The sequence below is a fragment of the Bombina bombina genome, chromosome 4 (genome assembly GCF_027579735.1).
Source record: "Bombina bombina isolate aBomBom1 chromosome 4, aBomBom1.pri, whole genome shotgun sequence".
NCBI classification, from domain to species: Eukaryota; Metazoa; Chordata; class Amphibia; order Anura; family Bombinatoridae; genus Bombina; species Bombina bombina.
Genome location: NC_069502.1, coordinates 1,042,988,006 through 1,043,010,948, shown reverse-complemented (window position 1 = coordinate 1,043,010,948; position 22,943 = coordinate 1,042,988,006). Strand labels below are relative to the sequence as shown.

Sequence of the window (22,943 nt, the reverse complement as noted above, 5' to 3'; positions counted from 1 at the left end):
TTATCCACTCCTTAATCCTCAAATTATAGTGCACAATACATGTATTTATTTCCTTGCCTTTTTCACTGCCAGTATTCTCAACCATTACATTTTTGGGTACATAACCTAATTAAACTCTACCTTGAATATTCATAAACGCACAAAATACGCACTTACTGGTTACGTAATCATCAACGGACCGTGTATGGACTGAGGAAAGTTATTTCTTTTTTTTTTCTTATATTATCAGGTCCTATATGATCAGTAATCAAAACTCTACCTATTACGCTGGTTAAGATTCTCAAACTCTATATGAAAATAGTATAGTTAATGTAATTGTATTGCATTTGACGTTTGTACCATATTTGAAAAACGCAATAAAGAAGAATTAAAAAAAAGAAAGAAAAAAAAAAGAAACATACAATGGTGATAAAATGATTATATTTTAAAATATATTACATTTTAAAATGTCTTTCAGCAACACAAGCACAATTTAAAAAGAAGAAAACGTACAACATTTTGAGTAGTATAATATAATAATCAAACATTGAAGCTTTGCAGCCCCATGGGTGTAAATCTTTTTTTTAACAATACATTTTACTAGATCTGTTACTTGCTGACTGTAGCCTAGATTACAAGTGAAGCATACAAATGCAAGTGGTATGGAGCTGAAACACTGCTGGCACACAATGTATTGTACATTTTTGCTTTGTGGTACTAATGGATGATTAATATTTATCACTTTAGCGACACAGTACTCGTGTGATATAGCACGGAATGCTTAATTTCTCTTAAGTAACCGATTTCTGTTCATTATTTATGTTGGCTAAATTGAATGTGCAACGCTGAGTGGTGTTTCTGTAACATTTTAAGGTGTATATGAATTGCCAATAGAATGTGGCTATTAAAGGGATATGAAACCCCAAAGAATTATTTTGTGATTCAGAGCATACAATTTAAAAAAAAAAAAAAGTTTCCTATTTACTTCTATCAAACTTGCTTTGTTCTGATGATATTCTTTATTGAAGAGATAGTGGGTGTCTAGAGCACTATATGGCAGGAAATAGAGCTCTTGCAAATGGATAACATTCTTGCAAAGTTGCTGCCATTTACTGCTCCAGAAATGTGCAGGTTACTTAGGATATGTCTGCTTTTCAAACAAAAGATGTTAAGAGTACAAAGAAAAAATGATAATAGAAGTAAATTAGAAAGTAGTTTAAAACTGTATACTCTATTTGAATCATGAAATCATATCCCTTTAATACTAGAATAGCGCACAAGTATAAACGTATCTGGCGATGAGCGAGCTAGTACTGTTTTGCACTATCCTTTAAAAGTATAGGTTTATATATATATATATATATATATATATATATATATATATATATATATATAATTTCCATCATAGAAAAAAGGCCCTCACTGGACTTGAACACAATATCCAATTTTAATTCCAATTCAAGCACGTATCATAAAGACATAACGTTTCGGTGTTATATTAACACCTTTGTCAAATGGGGACATGTTTTGTTCTGTGATTTGACATTGGACAAAGGTGTTAATATAACACCGAAAATGCACCCTGTCAGCTGTGACAACTCTGTAAGACTGTGCTTATCTCCCTTGGGAAATTATATATATATATATATATATATATATATATATATATATATATATAATCTATCTCTCTTGGGCGAGTTAAAATGCTTCACTTTAAAAATTCTAACAACATCCACTAAAAGAAATACAAAAAAAGAAACCACACACAAAGGATGGGCACTCACAAATTAGGTGCACTATATCGGTGCAAACAGCTCAGTCTGGGTGAATTAGGAGATCCCCAGCTAGCTCAACTAGCATGAGGAAGCAATACCATTTGTCCTGGGAAACGCGTTGCAGTATTTAATATGTTTTTAATAACATTTTGTGAATTTGCCAAAAAGGTTTTTTGTGTGCTGTTTCGGATAATTCCTTTTGGCTACATATAAGCCAGAAATATCACAGTGACAAGTACCGGAGATGAGTTAGCTGGGAAGCTCCAAATTCCCCCAGACTGCGCTGATATAGTGCTTCTCATTTGTGAGTATCCATCCTTTGTGTGTGGAGATGGGATCAGTGTTCTGGTAGTATCAAAGATATTGTGCCATTGGAGAGCCTTCTTTTGTATTTCTTTCAGTGGATGAACTTTGTGATTGTAAGAAGAGTTGACCTTGGTGCATGAAGAAAGGACTATCAATAGGCTCCTGAAGTGGGACTGAAATGTCTTTTTGTGATTAACTAACAACATGTAATACTCTATTGACCAATATTGATTGTGTGAAGACAAGGGCAAAATAATGCACCAAGTGATAACAGTTGTGCTCTACTTGTAATCTAGGCTTGTGTTGGGCTTGTTAAAATGGCTAACCCAGAACAGAAAAATGCTCATAGCACTATGGTTTGTAAGCTTTTAAAGTTTTCATTTTCATACCCCACTAGTAGAAAAACCACTATAGCAATTTAAGATATCAGCAAAAAAATAATATGTAAATAGACCCTACTTCTAATCTAAATCTAAATAACTAAATCTTTAACTTTCAAACAAAATGATGCTGAATAAATCATCAGCCAGCAAGAAAATGTTGCTGTATAAATAAACCAAACTCTACACTCTATTTATCTAGACCGACAGATAAATTAAAAAAAACTCTGCCGGAGAAGATTAATGTAATCCAGACAAGAATATTTAAGATATTACACAAAAGCCAGATTAATACTGTATTAAAAAGTGCAAGCATGGTTAGATATATAATGAAAATAAAAAAATGTAAACAACCATACAAAACAAATGTTATCAAATGTCTGGTTTCACAGAATAAATGGCTTATCAGAACAGATGTATTTACATACATAAAAAAAAAGCAAATAAGTTCCTTCCATTTTCCGGGCATGACCTTCATTGATGCTTTAAATACACTCAGTTACTAAATGGTTTTCTTTCCAACTATATAAAAACCTGATTCCAATAATTGATGAATAGTAATGTAAATTACATATTAACCTATCACAAATGATAAATTACAGGACCCAAACATATTTTAGAACATTAATATAAAAACTACATAAACAAGCTTCTAAAGTTTATGAAAATAAAACATTATTATATATATATTTTTTACAGGAAGGAAATGGTTTTGTGCTTGAAATTTACTATACGCTTTAATTATCTGTAGAACTATGAAATGGTGTTGTGTAATAAAATGCTGCTCTTCTATGTCCCAAATTAATTACTTTCATCATCGTTTACTTATATTAGGTATTTTGGAATTTACATTTAGAAAAATAATTTGGGCACATATATCTTTGGTCCTTTAAGATGAACACAGGTAAGAAAGACAACTCTTTGTTAATCCGAAGTTCCTTCAGTTCTTCGTTGTCTCAATACACTTTCTGATTCAGGAGTGGTTCCCTGTTCCTCTTGGGAGAGGTTCCCTTCATTCTCATGATTGTAGTCTTGGTCTTTCTGAAGATTGTCTATTTCCTCTTGGTCTGCTTCCTCTTCTTCCTCAACATCGGAAGAATATTCCACTGCAGAATTTTCAGCTGAATCCTCCTCGGACTCGTTAGTACCATTATTTCCTTCATCATCATCAGAAAGATCTTTCTTCTCGTCAGAAGACACTATAGGATCTTCATTTAAAACCATGTTTTTCTCATGGTCCTCTGTCATAAACACAATAGAAATCAGTGTTATTTTATATCTTTCAAAATAACTAAATATTGTGCACGCTCCTATTATTTGAGTATTAAAGCATTACTTTTAAACAGCTGATTTTTGTTAGGAAATTTAGATTTACAATTTAGCTATTACAATTGTTGCTATTATCAGAAAGATGTGAAAATGGGCAGAGTTGATTTGTGATTGCCTGATTATTTAAAAGATGATCCCCTTAGGCTAAAGGGGCTACACTGGAGGTTGTTTTACATTTGATTCAGCAGTTATTTTTTTACTTCTACATTCATTTTTAGTTTGTGCCTGGGGTTTACTTTACACATCCAGTTAGAGATGTAGGTTTCTACCTCCAAAACATACCACAGACAATTAAAGAGAGACATTAAAAAGACACCCTGTAGCAAAAATGGTCTAAAGGGACATTAAAAACCCAATCTTTTTCTTTTGCAATTCAGATATAGCATGGAATAAAAAAAAAAACAACAAACAAAAAAACATAATTTATGTAAGAACTTACCTGATAAATTCATTTCTTTCATATTAGCAAGAGTCCATGAGCTAGTGACGTATGGGATATACATTCCTACCAGGAGGGGCAAAGTTTCCCAAACCTCAAAATGCCTACAAATACACCCCTCACCACACCCACAAATCAGTTTAACGAATAGCCAAGAAGTGGGGTGATAAGAAAAAAGTGCGAAAGAATATAAAATAAGGAATTGGAATAATTGTGCTTTATACAAAAAAATAATAACCACCACAAAAAAGGGCGGGCCTCATGGACTCTTGCTAATATGAAAGAAATGAATTTATCAGGTAAGTTCTTACATAAATTATGTTTTCTTTCATGTAATTAGCAAGAGTCCATGAGCTAGTGACGTATGGGATAATGACTACCCAAGATGTGGATCTTTCCACGCAAGAGTCACTAGAGAGGGAGGGATAAAATAAAGACAGCCAATTCCTGCTGAAAATAATCCACACTAAAAATAAAGTTTAATGAAAACATAAGCAGAAGATTCAAACTGAAACCGCTGCCTGAAGTACTTTTCTACCAAAAACTGCTTCAGAAGAAGAAAATACATCAAAATGGTAGAATTTAGTAAAAGTATGCAAAGAGGACCAAGTTGCTGCTTTGCAAATCTGATCAACCGAAGCTTCATTCCTAAACGCCCAGGAAGTAGAAACTGACCTAGTAGAATGAGCTGTAATCCTTTGAGGCAGAGTTTTACCCGACTCGACATAGGCATGATGAATTAAAGATTTCAACCAAGATGCCAAAGAAATGGCAGAAGCTTTCTGGCCTTTTCTAGAACCGGAAAAGATAACAAATAGACTAGAAGTCTTTCGGAAAGACTTAGTAGCTTCAACATAATATTTCAAAGCTCTAACAACATCCAAAGAATGCAACGATTTCTCCTTAGAATTCTTAGGATTAGGACATAATGAGGGAACCACAATTTCTCTACTAATGTTGTTGGAATTCACAACCTTAGGTAAAAATTCAAAAGAAGTTCGCAACACAGCCTTATCCTGATGAAAAATCAGAAAAGGAGACTCACAAGAAAGAGCAGATAATTCAGAGACTCTTCTGGCAGAAGAGATCGCCAAAAGGAACAAAACTTTCCAAGAAAGTAATTTAATGTCCAATGAATGCATGGGTTCAAAAGGAGGAGCTTGAAGAGCCCCCAGAACCAAATTCAAACTCCGAGGAGAAATTGACTTAATGACAGGTTTTATACGAACCAAAGCTTGTACAAAACAATGAATATCAGGAAGATTAGCAATCTTTCTGTGAAAAAGAACAGAAAGAGCAGAGATTTGTCCTTTCAAAGAACTTGCGGATAAACCTTTATCTAAACCATCCTGAAGAAACTGTAAAATTCTCGGAATTCTAAAAGAATGCCAAGAAAAATGATGAGAAAGACACCAAGAAATATAAGTCTTCCAGACTCTATAATATATCTCTCTAGATACAGATTTACGAGCCTGTAACATAGTATTAATCACAGAGTCAGAGAAACCTCTTTGACCAAGAATCAAGCGTTCAATCTCCATACCTTTAAATTTAAGGATTTGAGATCCTGATGGAAAAAAAGGACCTTGCGACAGAAGGTCTGGTCTTAGCGGAAGAGTCCACGGATGGCAAGAGGCCATCCGGACAAGATCCGCATACCAAAACCTGTGAGGCCATGCCAGAGCTACCAGCAGAACAAACGAGCATTCCTTCAGAATCTTGGAGATTACTCTTGGAAGAAGAACTAGAGGCGGAAAGATATAGGCAGGATGATACTTCCAAGGAAGTGATAATGCATCCACTGCTTCCGCCTGAGGATCCCGGGATCTGGACAGATACCTGGGAAGTTTCTTGTTTAGATGAGACGCCATCAGATCTATTTCTGGAAGCTCCCACATTTGAACAATCTGAAGAAATACCTCTGGGTGAAGAGACCATTCGCCCGGATGCAACGTTTGGCGACAGATAATCCGCTTCCCAATTGTCTATACCTGGGATATGAACCGCAGAGATTAGACAGGAGCTGGATTCCGCCCAAACCAGAATTCGAGATACTTCTTTCATAGCAAGAGGACTGTGAGTCCCTCCTTGATGATTGATGTATGCCACAGTCGTGACATTGTCTGTCTGAAAACAAATGAACGATTCTCTCTTCAGAAGAGGCCAAGACTGAAGAGCTCTGAAAATTGCACGGAGTTCCAAAATATTGATCGGTAATCTCACCTCCTGAGATTCCCAAACTCCTTGTGCCGTCAGAGATCCCCACACAGCTCCCCAACCTGTAAGACTTGCATCTGTTGAAATTACAGTCCAGGTCGGAAGAACAAAAGAAGCCCCCTGAATTAAACGATGGTGATCTGTCCACCACGTTAGAGAGTGTCGTACAATCGGTTTTAAAGATATTAATTGAGATATCTTTGTGTAATCCCTGCACCATTGATTCAGCATACAGAGCTGAACAGGTCGCATGTGAAAATGAGCAAAGGGGATCGCGTCCGATGCAGCAGTCATAAGACCTAAAATTTCCATGCATAAGGCTACCGAAGGGAATGATTGTGACTGAAGGTTTCGACAAGCTGAAATCAATTTTAGACGTCTCTTGTCTGTCAAAGACAGAGTCATGGACACTGAATCTATCTGGAAACCCAGAAAGGTTACCCTTGTCTGAGGAATCAATGAACTTTTTAGTGAATTGATCCTCCAACCATGATCTTGAAGAAACAACACAAGTCGATTCGTATGAGATTCTGCTAAATGTAAAGACTGAGCAAGTACCAAGATATCGTCCAAATAAGGAAATACCACAATACCCTGTTCTCTGATTACAGACAGAAGGGCACCGAGAACCTTTGTAAAAATTCTTGGAGCTGTAGCTAGGCCCAACGGCAGAGCCACAAACTGGTAATGCTTGTCCAGAAAAGAGAATCTCAGGAACTGATAATGATCTGGATGAATCGGAATATGCAGATATGCATCCTGTAAATCTATTGTGGACATATAATGCCCTTATTGAACAAAAGGCAAGATAGTCCTTACAGTTACCATTTTGAACGTTGGTATCCTTACATAACGATTCAATATTTTTAGATCCAGAACTGGTCTGAAGGAATTCTCCTTCTTTGGTACAATGAAGAGATTCGAATAAAACCCCATCCCCTGTTCCAGAACTGGAACTGGCATAATTACTCCAGCAAACTCTAGATCTGAAACACATTTCAGAAATGCTTGAGCTTTCACTGGATTTACTGGGACACGGGAAAGAAAAAATCTCTTTGCAGGAGGTCTTATCTTGAAACCAATTCTGTACCCTTCTGAAACAATGTTCTGAATCCAAAGATTGTGAACAGAATTGATCCAAATTTCTTTGAAAAAACGTAACCTGCCCCCTACCAGCTGAGCTGGAATGAGGGCCGCACCTTCATGTGGACTTAGAAGCTGGCTTTGCTTTTCTAGAAGGCTTGGATTTATTCCAGACTGGAGATGGTTTCCAAACTGAAACTGCTCCTGAGGATGAAGGATCAGGTTTTTGTTCTTTGTTGAAACGAAAGGAACGAAAACGATTATTAGCCCTGTTTTTACCCTTAGATCTTTTATCCTGTGGTAAAAAAGTTCCTTTCCCACCAGTAACAGTTGAGATAATAGAATCCAACTGAGAACCAAATAATTTGTTACCCTGGAAAGAAATGGAAAGTAGAGTCGATTTAGAAGACATATCAGCATTCCAAATTTTAAGCCATAAAGCTCTTCTAGCTAAAATAGCTAGAGACATAAACCTGACATCAACTCTGATAATATCAAAAATGGCATCACAGATAAAATTATTAGCATGTTGAAGAAGAATAATAATATTATGAGAATCATGATCTGTTACTTGTTGCGCTAAAGTTTCCAACCAAAAAGTTGAAGCTGCAGCAACATCAGCCAATGATATAGCAGGTCTAAGAAGATTACCTGAACACAGATAAGCTTTTCTTAGAAAGGATTCAATTTTCCTATCTAAAGGATCCTTAAAGGAAGTACCATCTGACGTAGGAATAGTAGTACGTTTAGCAAGGGTAGAAATAGCCCCATCAACTTTAGGGATTTTGTCCCAAAATTCTAATCTGTCAGACGGCACAGGATATAATTGCTTAAAACGTTTAGAAGGAGAAAATGAATTACCCAAATTATTCCATTCTCTGGAAATTACTTCAGAAATAGCACCAGGAACAGGAAAAACTTCTGGAATAACCACAGGAGATTTAAAGACCTTATCTAAACGTTTAGATTTAGTATCAAGAGGACCAGAATCCTCAATTTCTAAAGCAATTAGTACTTCTTTAAGTAAAGAACGAATAAATTCCATTTTAAATAAATATGAAGATTTATCAGCATCAACCTCTGAGACAGAATCCTCTGAACCAGAAGAGTCATTAGAATCAGAATGATGATGTTCATTTAAAAATTCATCTGTATAAAGAGAAGTTTTAAAAGATTTTTTATGTTTACTAGAAGGAGGAATAACAGACATAGCCTTCTTGATGGATTCAGAAACAAAATCTCTTATGTTATCAGGTACATTCTAAACATTAGATGTTGATGGAACTGCAACAGGTAATGGTACATTACTAAAGGAAATATTATCTGCATTAACAAGTTTGTCATGACAATTAATACAAACAACAGCTGGAGGAACAGCTACCAAAAGTTTACAGCAGATACACTTAGCTTTGGTAGTTCCAGCACCAGACAGCGATTTTCCTGAAGTATCTTCTGACTCAGATGCAACGTGAGACATCTTGCAATATGTAGGAGAAAAAACAACATATAAAGCAAAATTGATCAAATTCCTTAAATGACAGTTTCAGGAATGGGAAAAAATGCCAAGGAACAAGCTTCTAGCAACCAGAAGCAAAGAAAAATGAGACTTAAATAATGTGGAGACAAAAGCGACGCCCATATTTTTTTAGCGCCAAATAAGACGCCCACATTATTTGGCGCCTAAATGCTTTATTAAAAAAGTGCCCAACCATAGCTTAGAGTGTCACAGAAAATAAGACTTACTTACCCCAGGACACTCATCTACATGTTTGTAGAAAGCCAAACCAGTACTGAAACGAAAATCAGCAGAGGTAATGGTATATATATATAAGAGTATATCGTCGATCTAAATAGGGAGGTAAGAGATGAATCTCTACGACCGATAACAGAGAACCTATGAAATAGACCCCGTAGAAGGAGATCATTGAATTCAAACAGGCAATACTCTCCTCACATCCCTCTTACATTCACTGCACGCTGAGAGGAAAACCGGGCTCCAACCTGCTGCGGAGCGCATATCAACGTAGAATCTAGCACAAACTTACTTCACCACCTCCATAGGAGGCAAAGTTTGTAAAACTGATTTGTGGGTGTGGTGAGGGGTGTATTTGTAGGCATTTTGAGGTTTGGGAAACTTTGCCCCTCCTGGTAGGAATGTATATCCCATACGTCACTAGCTCATGGACTCTTGCTAATTACATGAAAGAAAACTTAAATTATGCTTACCTGATCATTTTCTTTTCTTCAGATGGAAAGAGTCCACAGCTGCATTCATTACTTTTGGGAATTCAGAACCTGGCCACCAGGAGGAGGCTAAGACACCCCAGCCAAAGGCTTAAATACCCCTCCCACTTCCCTTATCCCCCAGTCATTCTGCCGAAGAACAAGGAACAGTAGAAGATACATCAGGGTGAAAAGGTGCCAGAAGAATAGAAATAACGGATGCCCCATAGAAAAGTCTGGGCGGGGAGCTGTGGACTCTTTCCATCTGAAGAAAAGAAAACTCAGGTAAGCATAATTTAAGTTTTTCTTCATAAATGGAAAGAGTCCACAGCTGCATTCATTACTTTTGGGAAAACAATACCCAAGCTATAGAGGACACAATGCTAAAACGGGAGGGTACAAAAGGCAGCCCATTCTGAGGGCACTAGGTCTACAATCCCTACCCACAGTTTCCGAAGCCGAGGAAACTTTGAAAATAAAAGGAAAAGGCCCCAAGGACACTGACCCGCATATAGTCCATACGCCTTGCTAGAGACCGCAGAAAAGACACGACTGAGCCAACACGCCTCCAGGAGACACCGTCGCCCAGCAGTCGGTCCCCAACAACACAACTCTTACTAGAGAAAGGGATCAACTACCGTAAACTTCCAAAAGGGAGAAAACATGGAAGAAAAAATTAAGGATTCCCGAAGGGACCCGAAATAGGGAGCAGCAAGTTCCAAATAAAAATAAGGAACCCCTAGAACCGAGCCAAGCTCACAGAGACCCTAACCGGTCTTGAGAAACAAGGAAGGCAACGCCCAGACCCCAGATTGTACAGAAACCACAAGGTTAAGACCGGAATCTGAAACGGAGAAGAAAACTTCTTCTAAATACAGTACAACCACACCCTAAAGACAACCAAAGACGGAGTCCTCAAGTCGCAAGTTAACTCAAAATATAAAAATATTCAGAATTAAAACACGTGCAGCAACCCAGAGAGGCGAACACCTGAGTAAACACCACACGTCATAGTCATACTAGGATGACTCTAAAAAATGGAAAATTTGCAAACAAGTAAAGAGAGGCTGAAGATAGATATCAAACACTAAACCGTCAGACTGCTCAACATCCACTAAGCAGTGGGCACAGCACAGGCTATCCAAAAGCCCCCAGTCCTCACATATCTTGAACACTGAGAAAGCACAGAACCTCAAGGAGACTCACCAAACCTCAAAGAACCTGGGGACGAACAATAGATCCCAGGTCTTGCTCCAACCCCAGACCAGCCCAAGCAACAGGCAGGTCTGAAAAACAGGGGAACAGAAAATACCCCAATCACCAGTAAAGGACAGAATGGGGTGAACTCACCCACCCCAACAGAGCTTGGGAACCAACTCAAAAAGCTCCTTCAAACAGGTACTCTCAAGGAGAACCCCATATTAGATGAACATAGAAAAAAAAGCAGTAGATCCCTATGAAGACCTAGCACACTCTATGACAGTCTCAACATGGAGACTTCAAGCTCCACAGATGGAACAATACAATCCGAGAAGAGCAGACTGCTCTCCTTTACAGGATAAAAACACCTGTTCCAAACTCCTGCACACAGGACAACGACCCTCCAGAGAGAGGAAACTCCTCCTCCACAGGAGGACAAACTACCGCCCCAAAGGTAAGAGTATATATAAGGACAGCGTACATCCTCACAAGACATGAGCCATAGTCTAATGAAAACAAAAGTCAAATTAAATCATCCAGACGTCCTGAGGAACACAGAAGAACTCCCCCTGAAGGGGAGCATACATAGTTCAAAGGACAAGGCAAGCTATAAGGAGTGTATCCAAAAGTGCACAGATAACATGGTAAAACTGCTAACAGGCTCAACAAGCCAGTCCTTAGGCCCTAGCCTATGACCCCCGGAAAAACTGGATCACTATGAACCAGCCACAGGATCTAAGGCTCCGGACATTCTGAACGATCCCAAACAAAAACTATCGGCTCAGGCCCCAGAATTGTTTAAAACAAAATAACACCCCAGGGAACACAAATACCCCATCTAAAAGAATCAGACCTCACAGGGGAATAACCGGACTAACCCGGAGAACGGAACAAGACTTACTCATAAGTCCCAACACAAACGGAAGATAACACCCCTTGCAGTAGTCCAACACTCCAAAAAGGAGCTAAGGCTCGACAGAAGTGCGCCAAGACTCTAGAAAAAAAGGGAGAACATCGAGGACAAAGTCACCTGAAGAGCGAATAGAACAAAGGCTAGTCTCCAATCTTACTCAGGGGTACGTAACCAGAGGACCACACCCAAAGAAAAGGAATGCAGAGCAACCCAAACCCGGTAGCAAAAAAACCCTAAGCGAAGCTCGGATGAAGGAGACAACACAGCCTAATGTCCCTAATAAGGAAACAACCAACTCCCGAATTAGGAAAAGCCATGCGGCCCTCCCCATAAGGCGGTCAAAACCACTAAGGAGAAACGGACAAAGTCCAGAAATCTCGACCCGAAGGAACAGAACTTCAAAAGGAACAAAACCAAAAAAAGGACAATTCCAAAGAGCCTCTGAAGGGCGAAAACCGCCAGGAACCGGTGGAAAGGAAGCTCTAAGACCTTCAAACCTCCAACCCACATGGAGAAGGAAACACTCTAATTTCCGACGAAATAGCAGAAACAACTGAGTGCATCGCAGCGGAACCTCAACGAGTCCCAGTCTGAAAAGCAAATAAGGACTGAACCAATCCCTCATGCCTTAGTGACCCTCAGGTCCTCTCAGAATGCTAAGATAAAACTTGTAAAATAAAAACAAGAAATAACACAAATAATAATGTGAAGCACTCTGCGCCCTAACCAGACCAGCCGGCAGAACAGGCGCCACTTGTCCGAAAAAGGCCGCAAGACAGAAGGATCTGAACCCAATCAGGACCAGCCTGAAACCAAGGGTCATAACTGTCAAGGCCGCATATAATCGACAGACAAACATAGGACTACACATGTCCACACACCAGAACAAACTTTCGTAGAAGTAAACAGTGTGATCAAAATCGCGAGTATCTATTCCAGACAAAAAATTCCCGAAGGAAATATATAATAAACCTGAGCTCAAACCAAATAATAAAATCATCCTAACCGGATTAAAATAAAGGCTAAGGCAACCCGTAGGCTATCACCCAAGAAGAACAGACACACCCGCAGGACCAGCCCAACAAGGATCCTGTTCTTCCAAGCTCAGAACTGGAAAGGGATATTCAAGAAACAAAACTATAAGAAGATTACGTCATCCTCACATCTAATTCTGCAAGCCATTCGAAGGAGAAGACTGAGAATTCCCAGGTCCATTAAGGATGGGATTCTCCAACAGAAAGATGGTGGTAGGGAACTCGTCACTTGAGGGACAGAACCCTCAGAGGCGGACGGCTTAGCGGCCCCTTGATTCCTTGATCCCGAGGAATTGAGCACTCTAAAATGGCATTTGGAGCATAACCGATAGGCCAATTTGTTACAAGAAGCAGAATCTGAACTAGAGACTTCTGTCTCCACAATATCAGAATCTTCCATAACCGGGTATTGGATACAAAAAACGGACCAAATTAGAAAATGTAAACTGCACCTGACACCCCCAATGGCTGGGGCACTCACCACCTCCTATGAACCAGACACCAGCGGAGCAGAATTTTTCCGTCACAACACGGTCAGGAATATGGAAATGGAGAGCCAAAACGGAACCACGCCCGGTCACCAGGTGAACCGTACAGTGCAGAAAAAGTGCGCCATTTCCCAAGGCCATTATGTTTTACAAGCCATGAGCCTAAGTAACACTACACATAAGCAGGTTGAATCACATAAACATAATTAAACCCCCCTGTTCAATAACCTCCCTTTAGGAGATATTAACCCTTGATTCCAAGACACAAAGGAGCCTCACTGAGAACCTAAGTTATAGTTAGTCCCGAAAGGTGGAAGCCTCTCGGGAAAACAATATTATTACAATACAATCATGATGAAAGTAAAATGAAACAATCTTACTGGAATCTACGCCGTGGAACAGGAACACGGCCCTTCAAGTGTGACAGATAGTAGCTTCGCCTCTGCCATGGACTTGAGAGAAGCAGGGAGAAAAACTTGTCAATGCTGATTGCTTATGGAGCTGTTACTTTAAGTCGGGATAGTTTCGCAGAAAGATTCTCCCTGCATCTCCGGACTCTAACTTTCACCCATGCTCTCACCAAGAGATTGACAGGACTACTTAAAACTCCAGCCCCATGCCGAAGAGTACTACCCTCCATAAGAGACTATCGAAATTTCTTACACTTCTCTGCCAACCTCCTGGGATGAAAGGCAAAGAATGACTGGGGGATGAGGGAAGTAGGAGGGGTATTTAAGCCTTGGCTGGGGTGTCTTTGTCTCCTCCTGGTGGCCAGGTTTTAAATTCTCAAAAGTAATGAATGCTGCTGCAGACTCTTTCCATTTATGAAGAAACGTTCTATTTTACTTGTATTATCAAAGTTTCTCCATTCTCCTGAAATCTTTTGTTGAAATGCAGGAATGTAAGATCTTGAGCATGCACTTGTTTTGCAAGAATACTAGATAGCAGCACTATTTTATGCCTTGTAGTGCTCCAGACAATACCTACTTAGGCATTTTTTTTAGCAAAGAATACCATAGGAACAAAGCAAATTTGATAACATAATTAAATTGGAAAAAATGGTATGTTCCGTCTTAATAACAAAAAAAAAAATGGGGGTTTCATATCCTTTTAACAGTTTTTCTTGTGTGTGTGTGTATCTTCACTTTATCATTCATAGTTTTAATGATAATCTATTATGTTATATAACTAACAAACGGCTATATTACGAGTTTTGCGGTATGAGTGAAAAAGCAGCGTTATGGCTCTTTTTCACTACCGCTGGTATTACGAGTCTTGCAGGTCTAGCTGCACTGCACACTTTTTTGGCCGTAACACAACGTAACTACCGCAGCTTTCCAAAAGTCCTATTTCAATGGGACTTCCTTTGCGCCAGTATTAAGAGTTTGCCTGGGAGGCCAAAAAGTGAGCGGTACAGCCAATACCGTCAAGATACATACCGTAAACTGAAAGTCAGTAGTTATGGGTTTTATGCTACAACGCCGTAGCATAAAACTCATAACTTAAGTGCTAAAAAGTACACTAACACCCATAAACTACCTATTAACCCCTAAACTGAGGCCCTCCCGCATCGCTAACACTAAAATAAAATTATTAACCCCTAATCTGCCGCTCCTGATATCGCCGCCACTATAATAAAAATATTAACCCCTAAACTGCCGCGCTCCTGCATCGTAAACACTAGTTAAATATTATTAACCAATAACCTGCTGCCCCTAACATCGCCGCAACCTACAATACTGTTATTAACCCCTAATCTGATGCCCTTAACATCGCCGCCACTATACTAAAGTTATAAACCCCTAAACCTAACCCTAAGTCTAACCCTAACACCCCTAACTTTAATATAATTAAAATAAATCTAAATAAAAATTACAAATAATACCTAAATAATTCCTATTCAAAACCAAATAGTTACCTATAAAATAAACCCTAAGCTAGCTACAATATAACTAATAGTTACATTGCAGCTAGCTTAGGGTTTATTTTTATTTTACAGGTAATTTTGTATTTATTTTAACTAGGTAGACTAGTTAGTAAATAGTTATTAACTATTTACTAGCTACCTAGCTAAAATAAATACAAATTTACCTATAAAATAAAACTTAACCTGAGTTACACTAACACCTAACCTTACACTACAATTAAATAAATTAAATTAATTAAATACAATTAACTAAATTACTAAAAAATAAATTATCAAATATTTAAACTAATTACACCTAATCTAATAGCTCTATCAAAATAAAAAAGCCCCCCCAAAATAAAAGAACCCCTAGCCTACAATGAACTACCAATGGCCCTTAAAAGGGCCTTTTGCGGGCATTTCCCCAAAGAAATCAGCTCTTTTACCTGTAAAACAATAATACAAACAACCCCCCAACAGTAAAACCCACCATACAAACCCCCCAAATAAAATCCTATCTAAAAAAAAACTACGCTCCCCATTGCCCTGAAAAGGGCATATGTATGGGCATTGCCCTTAAAAGGGAATTTAACTCTTTTTACACCCAAACCCTAAGCTAAAAATAAAACCCACCCAATAAACCCTTAAAAAAACCTAACACTAACCCCCGAAGTTCCACTTACAGTTTTTGAAGACCCGACAACCATCCTCAATGAAGCGGCAGAAGTCCTCATTGAAGCAGTCAGAAGTCTTCATCCAAGCGGGCCGAAGTCTTCTTCCAAGCCAGCAGAAGTCTTCATCCAGACGGCATCTTCTATCTTCATCCATCTGGCGTGGAGTGGCTCCATCTTCAAGACATCCGGCACGGAGCATCAACTTCAATCGACGGCTCTTCCTGAATAAAGGTTCCTTTAAGGGACGTCATCCAAGATGGCGTCCCTTGAATTCCGATTGGCTGATAGAATTCTATCAGCCAAACGGAATTCAAGAGATGCCATCTTAGATGACGTCATTTAAAGGAACCTTCATTCTTGAAGAGTTGTCGATTAAAGAGGATGCTCCGTGCCGGATGTCTTGAAGATGGAGCCGCTCTGCGCCAGATGGATGAAGATAGAAGATGCCGCCTGGATAAAGACTTCTGCAGGCTTGGATGAAGACTTCTGCCGGCTTCGATGAGGACTTGTGCCGCTTCGTTGAGGATGGATGTCGGGTCTTCAAAAACTGTAAGTGGATCTTCGGGGTTAGTATTAGGTCTTTTAAGGGTTTATTGGGTGGGTTTTATTTTTAGATTAGGGTTTGGTCGGAAAAAGAGCTAAATGCCCTTTTAAGGGCAATGCCCATCCAAATGCCCTTTTCAGGGCGATGGGGAGCTTAGGTTTTTAGATAGGATTTTATTTGGGGGGTTGGTTGTGTTGGTAATGGGTTTTACTGTTGGGGGGTTGTTTGTATTATTTTTTTTACAGGTAAAAGAGCTAATTTCTTTGGGGAAACTCCCTGCAAAAGGCCCTTATAAGGGCTATTGGCAGTTTTTTTTTTTGATAGGGCTATTAGATTAGGTGTAATTAGATTAAATAATTGATAATTTTTTTTTATTTTCTGTATTTTTTTTGTAATTTAGTTAATTGTATTTAATTAATGTAATTTATTTAATTTTAGTGTAATGTTAGGTGTTAGTGTAACTCAGGTTAGGTTTTATTTTACAGGTAAATTTGTATTTATTCTAACTAGTAGCTAGTAAATAGTTAACAACTATTTACTAACTAGTCTACCTAGTTAAAAAATAAAATACATACAAAAAAATAAATAAATACAAACTTGCCTGTGAAATAAAAATAAAACCTAAGATAGCTACACTGTAACTATTAGTTATATTGTAGCTATCTTAGGGTTTATTTTACAGGTAAGTATTTAGTTTTAAATAGGAATTATTTAGTTAATGATAGGAATTTTTATTTAGATTTATTTTAATTATATTAAAGTTAGGGGTTTTAGGGTTAGACTTAGGGTTTTATAAATTTAGTATAGTGGTGACGACGTTGGGGGCGGCTGATTAGGGGTTAATAAATTTATGTAGGTGGCGGCGACATTGAGGGCGGCAGATTAGGGGTTATTAATTTTATGTAGGTGTTTTCGGCGACATTAGGGGCAGCAGATTAGGGGTGTTTAGACTCTGGGTTTATGTTAGGGTGTTAGGTTTAAACATACATTTTCTTTCCCCATAGGAATCAATGGGGCAGCGTTAAAGGGTTTTACGCTCCTTTATTGCAGGTGTTAGGCTTTTTTTTAGCCGGCTCTCCCCATTGATGTCTATGGGGGAATCGTGCAAGAGCATGTAAAACCAGCTCAAAGCAGCGCTGGTATTGGAGTGAGGTATGGAGCTCAATTTTACTCTACGCTGCAATATTGCCTGCTAATGCTGGGTTTTTGCAAACCTGTAATAGCAGCGCTATAGGGAGGTGAGCGGTGGAAATAGCTTGCAAGTTAGTACCGAGCCGCTCATAACGCAAAACTCGTAATCTGGCCGAAAGCCTCTTAATCCAGGGGATTCTAAAAACTGTATTATTTTTTCTTTATTTTGTGCCTTTTTCATATAGGGACATAGGTTCTAATGTGCTAGAATGTCATTGCTAAACTACTACTTGAAAAGAACTTCAGGTTTAAACTTTGGAGCAGACTTTAACCATGTGTTAACCCATTACAGAGTGGCAATCCACTGCCTAGGCTGAACAGAGCCAATGGTTGGTGGAGACACAAGTATACTTGTCTCTGATTGGTTTAGTGTTTAGTTCAGGACCAGTAGTGAATTGCTAAATTTAATTATATTGTTAATCCCTTTGAGGAGGTTAAACACAGCTTTGTTCAAGCAATAGTGCAATGAAAAAATACTTCATCACATTAGGGCATCTTATTAATGTTATTTTATGTCTCACTAATTTTTAACAGATACTTTCTATTCTTTTTTTCCATTTCTACTTACTCACCTATCCCTATTCCCCATAAAACCTGCCAAATCCCCACTAATCCTGAACGTTACCTCTCTTCCATTTAAACATTTTAAAGTCAGTTATGAAAAACATAATTTATGCTTACCTGATAAATTTATTTCTCTTGTAGTGTGTTCAGTCCACGGGTCATCCATTACTTATGGGATATATTCTCCTTCCCAACAGGAAGTTGCAAGAGGATCACCCAAGCAGAGCTGCTATATAGCTCCTCCCCTCACATGTCATATCCAGTCATTCGACCGAAACAAGACGAGAAAGGAGAAACTATAGGGTGCAGTGGTGACTGGAGTTATCATTTAAAATATAGAACCTGCCTCAAATAGACAGGGCGGGCCGTGGACTGAACACACTACAAGAGAAATAAATTTATCAGGTAAGCATAAATTATGTTTTCTCTTGTTAAGTGTGTTCAGTCCATGGGTCATCCATTACTTATGGGATACCAATACCAAAGCTAAAGTACACGGATGATGGGAGGGACAAGGCAGGAACATTAAACAGAAGGAACCACTGCCTGTAGAACCTTTCTCCCAAAAACAGCCTCCGAAGAAGCAAAAGTGTCAAATTTGTAAAATTTGGAAAAAGTATGAAGTGAAGACCAAGTTGCAGCCTTGCAAATCTGTTCAACAGAGGCCTCATTCTTAAAGGCCCAGGTGGAAGCCACAGCTCTAGTGGAATGAGCTGTAATTCTTTCAGGAGGCTGCTGTCCAGCAGTCTCATAGGCTAAGCGTATTATGCTACGAAGCCAAAAAGAGAGAGAGGTAGCCAAAGCCTTTTGACCTCTCCTCTGTCCAGAGTAAACGACAAACAGAGAAGAAGTTTGTCGAAAATCTTTAGTGGCCTGTAAGTAGAACTTCAGAGCACGGACCACGTCTAGATTATGCAAAAGACGTTCCTTCTTTGAAGAAGGATTAGGACATAAGGATGGAACAACAATCTCTTGATTGATATTCTTGTTAGAAACAACCTTAGGTAAAAACCCAGGTTTAGTACGCAGGACTACCTTGTCTGAATGAAAGATCAGATAAGGAGAATCACAATGTAAGGCAGATAACTCAGAGACTCTTCGAGCCGAGGAAATAGCCATCAAAAACAGAACTTTCCAAGATAAAAGCTTAATATCAATGGAATGAAGGGGTTCAAACGGAACACCCTGAAGAACTTTAAGAACCAAGTTTAAGCTCCACGGAGGAGCAACAGCTTTAAACACAGGCTTAATCCTAGCCAAAGCCTGACAAAAAGCCTGTACGTCTGGATTCTCTGCCAGACGCTTGTGTAAAAGAATAGACAGAGCAGAAATCTGTCCCTTTAGTGAACTAGCGGATAAGCCCTTTTCTAAACCCTCTTGTAGAAAAGACAATATCCTAGGAATCCTAACCTTACTCCATGAGTAACTCTTGGATTCACACCAATATAAATATTTACGCCATATCTTGTGGTAAAATTTTCTGGTAACAGGTTTCCGAGCCTGTATTAATGTATCAATAACCGAATCCGAAAACCCACGCTTTGATAGAATCAAGCGTTCAATTTCCAAGCAGTCAGCCTCAGAGAAATTAGGTTTGGATGGTTGAAAGGACCCTGAATTAGAAGGTCCTGCCTCAGGGGTAGAGACCATGGTGGACAGGACGACATGTCCACTAGGTCTGCATACCAGGTCCTGCGTGGCCACGCAGGCGCTATCAGAATCACCGATGCTCTCTCCTGTTTGATCCTGACAATCAGTCGAGGTAGCAACGGAAAAGGTGGAAACACATAAGCTATGTTGAAAACCCAAGGGGCTGCTAGTGCATCTACCAGCACCGCTCCGGGGTCCCTGGACATGGATCCGTAACAAGGAAGCTTGGCGTTCTGGCGAGATGCCATGAGATCCAGATCCGGTTTGCCCCAACAATGAATCAGTTGGGCAAATACCTCCGGGTGAAGTTCCCACTCCCCCGGATGAAAAGTCTGGCGACTTAAAAAATCCGCCTCCCAGTTCTCCACGCCTGGGATGTAGATCACTGACAGGTGGCAAGAGTGAGACTCTGCCCAGCGAATTATCTTCAAGACTTCCAACATCGCTAGGGAACTCCTGGTTCCCCGTTGATGATTGATGTAAGCCACAGTCGTGATGTTGTCCGACTGAAATCTGATGAACCTCAGTGTTGCCAACTGAGGCCAAGCTAGAAGAGCATTGAATATTGCTCTTAATTCTAGAATGTTTATTGGGAGGAGTTTCTCCTCCTGAGTCCACAATCCCTGAGCCTTCAGGGAGTTCCAGACTGCTCCCCAGCCTAGTAGGCTGGCATCTGTTGTTACAATCGTCCAATCTGGTCTGCGAAAAGTCATTCCTTTGGACAGATGAACCCGTGACAACCACCAGAGAAGAGAATCTCTGGTCTCCTGGTCCAGATTTAGCAAAGGGGACAGATCTGAGTAATCCCCGTTCCATTGACTTAGCATGCATAGTTGCAGCGGTCTGAGATGTAGGCGCGCAAATGGCACTATGTCCATTGCCGCGACCATTAAGCAGATTACTTCCATGCACTGAGCTACTGATGGGCTTGGAATGGAGTGAAGGACACGGCAAGCATTGAGAAGCTTTGATAACCTGGACTCCGTCAGGTAAATCTTCATCTCTACAGAATCTATAAGAGTCCCTAGAAAAGGGACCCTTCTGAGTGGTAACAGAGAACTCTTTTCCACGTTCACTTTCCACCCATGCGACCTTAGAAATGCTAGAACTATCTCTGTATGAGACTTTGCATTTTGAAAACTTGACGCTTGTATCAGAATGTCGTCTAGGTATGGAGCCACCGCTATGCCTCGTGGTCTTAGTACCGCCAGAAGAGAGACCAGAACCTTTGTACAAATTCTCGGGGCCGTAGCTAACCCGAAGGGAAGCGCTACAAACTGGTAATGCCTGTCTAGAAAGGCAAACCTTAGGTACCGATAATGATCTTTGTGAATCGGTATGTGAAGGTAGGCATCCTTTAAATCCACTGTGGTCATATATTGACCCTCTTGGATCATGGGTAGGATGGCCCGAATGGTTTCCATCTTGAACGATGGAACCCTTAGGAATTTGTTTAAGATTTTTAAATCTAAGATTGGTCTGAAGGTTCCCTCTTTCTTGGGAACCACAAACAGATTTGAATAAAACCCTTGCCCTTGTTCCGTCCGCGGAACTGGGTGGATCACTCCCATCACTAAGAGGTCTTGTACACATTGTAGAAATGCCTCTTTCTTTACTAGGTTTGTTGATAACCTTGACAGATGAAACCTCCCTTGTGGAGGAGAAGTTTTGAAATCCAGAAGGTATCCCTGAGATATAATCTCCAACGTCCAGAGATCCTGTACATCCCTTGCCCAAGCCTGGGCGAAGAGAGAGAGTCTGCCCCCCCACTAGACCCGTCTCCGGAAAGGGGGCCCTGACTTCATGCTGTCTTAGGGGCGGAAGTAGGCTTTCTGGCCTGCTTGCCCTTGTTCCATGACTGGTTGCCTTTCCAACCCTGTCTGTAACGAGCAGTAGTTCCTTCCTGTTTTGGAGCGGAGGAAGTTGATGCTGCTCCTGCCTTGAAATTACGAAAGGCACGAAAATTAGACTGTTTGGCCTTCGATTTGGCCCTGTCCTGAGGAAGGGTGTGGCCCTGACCTCCAGTAATGTCAGCAATAATTTCCTTCAAGCCGGGCCCGAATAAGGTCTGCCCTTTGAAAGGAATGTTTAGTAATTTAGACTTAGAAGTTACATCTGCTGACCAGGATTTAAGCCAAAGCTCTCTGCGCGCCTGTATGGCGAATCCGGAATTTTTAGCCGTAAGTTTGGTTAAATGCACTACGGCATCCGAAACAAACGCATTAGCCAGCTTAAGGGTTCTAATCTTGCTCAGAGACTCATCCAATGGTGCTGTGCGAATCGCCTCTTCCAGAGACTCAAACCAGAATGCCGCTGCAGCAGTGACAGGCGCAATGCATGCAAGAGGCTGTAATATAAAACCTTGTTGAACAAACATTTTCTTAAGATAACCCTCTAATTTTTTATCCATTGGATCTGAGAAAGCACAGCTATCCTCCACCGGGATAGTGGTACGCTTGGCTAAAGTAGAAACTGCTCCCTCCACCTTAGGGACCGTCTGCCATAAGTCTCGTGTGGTGGCGTCTATAGGGAACATTTTTCTAATTATCGGAGGAGGGGAAAAAGGCACACCGGGTCTATCCCACTCCTTACTAATAATCTCTGTAAGCCTCTTTGGTATAGGAAAAACGTCAGTACACACCGGCACCGCGTAGTATTTATCCAGCTTACATAATTTCTCTGGGATTGCCACCGTGTCACAATCATTCAGAGCCGCTAACACCTCCCCTAGCAACACGCGGAGGTTCTCAAGCTTAAATTTAAAATTTGAAATTTCTGAATCCGGTCTCCCCGAATCAGAACAGTCACCCACAGAATGAAGCTCTCCGTCCTCATGTTCTGCAAATTGTGACGCAGTATCAGACATGGCTCTCGTGTCAACGGCGCGCTCTGTCCTTAACCCAGAACTGTCGCGCTTGCCTCTTAACTCGGGCATATTGTAGAATACTTCTTTCATAACATTAGCCATATCATGTAAAGTGATTTGTAAGGGCCTTGATGTACTTGGCTCCTCAATCTCACGCACCTCCCGAGCGGGAGACAAAGGTA

At 40.0% G+C, this 22,943-nt stretch overlaps 1 protein-coding gene across 1 annotated transcript in view; it reads right to left on the bottom strand.

Moving 5' to 3' along the window:
• Positions 1–403: 403 nt before the first annotated feature.
• Positions 404–22,943, bottom strand: part of TMX4 (thioredoxin related transmembrane protein 4) — a 275,350-nt gene continuing 252,810 nt past the window's right edge. The window contains exon 8 of the mRNA XM_053712168.1: positions 404–3,681. Within this exon, the coding sequence (XP_053568143.1) occupies positions 3,365–3,681 (317 nt within the window). The 3' untranslated portion in view covers positions 404–3,364. The remainder of the gene's footprint in view (positions 3,682–22,943) is intronic.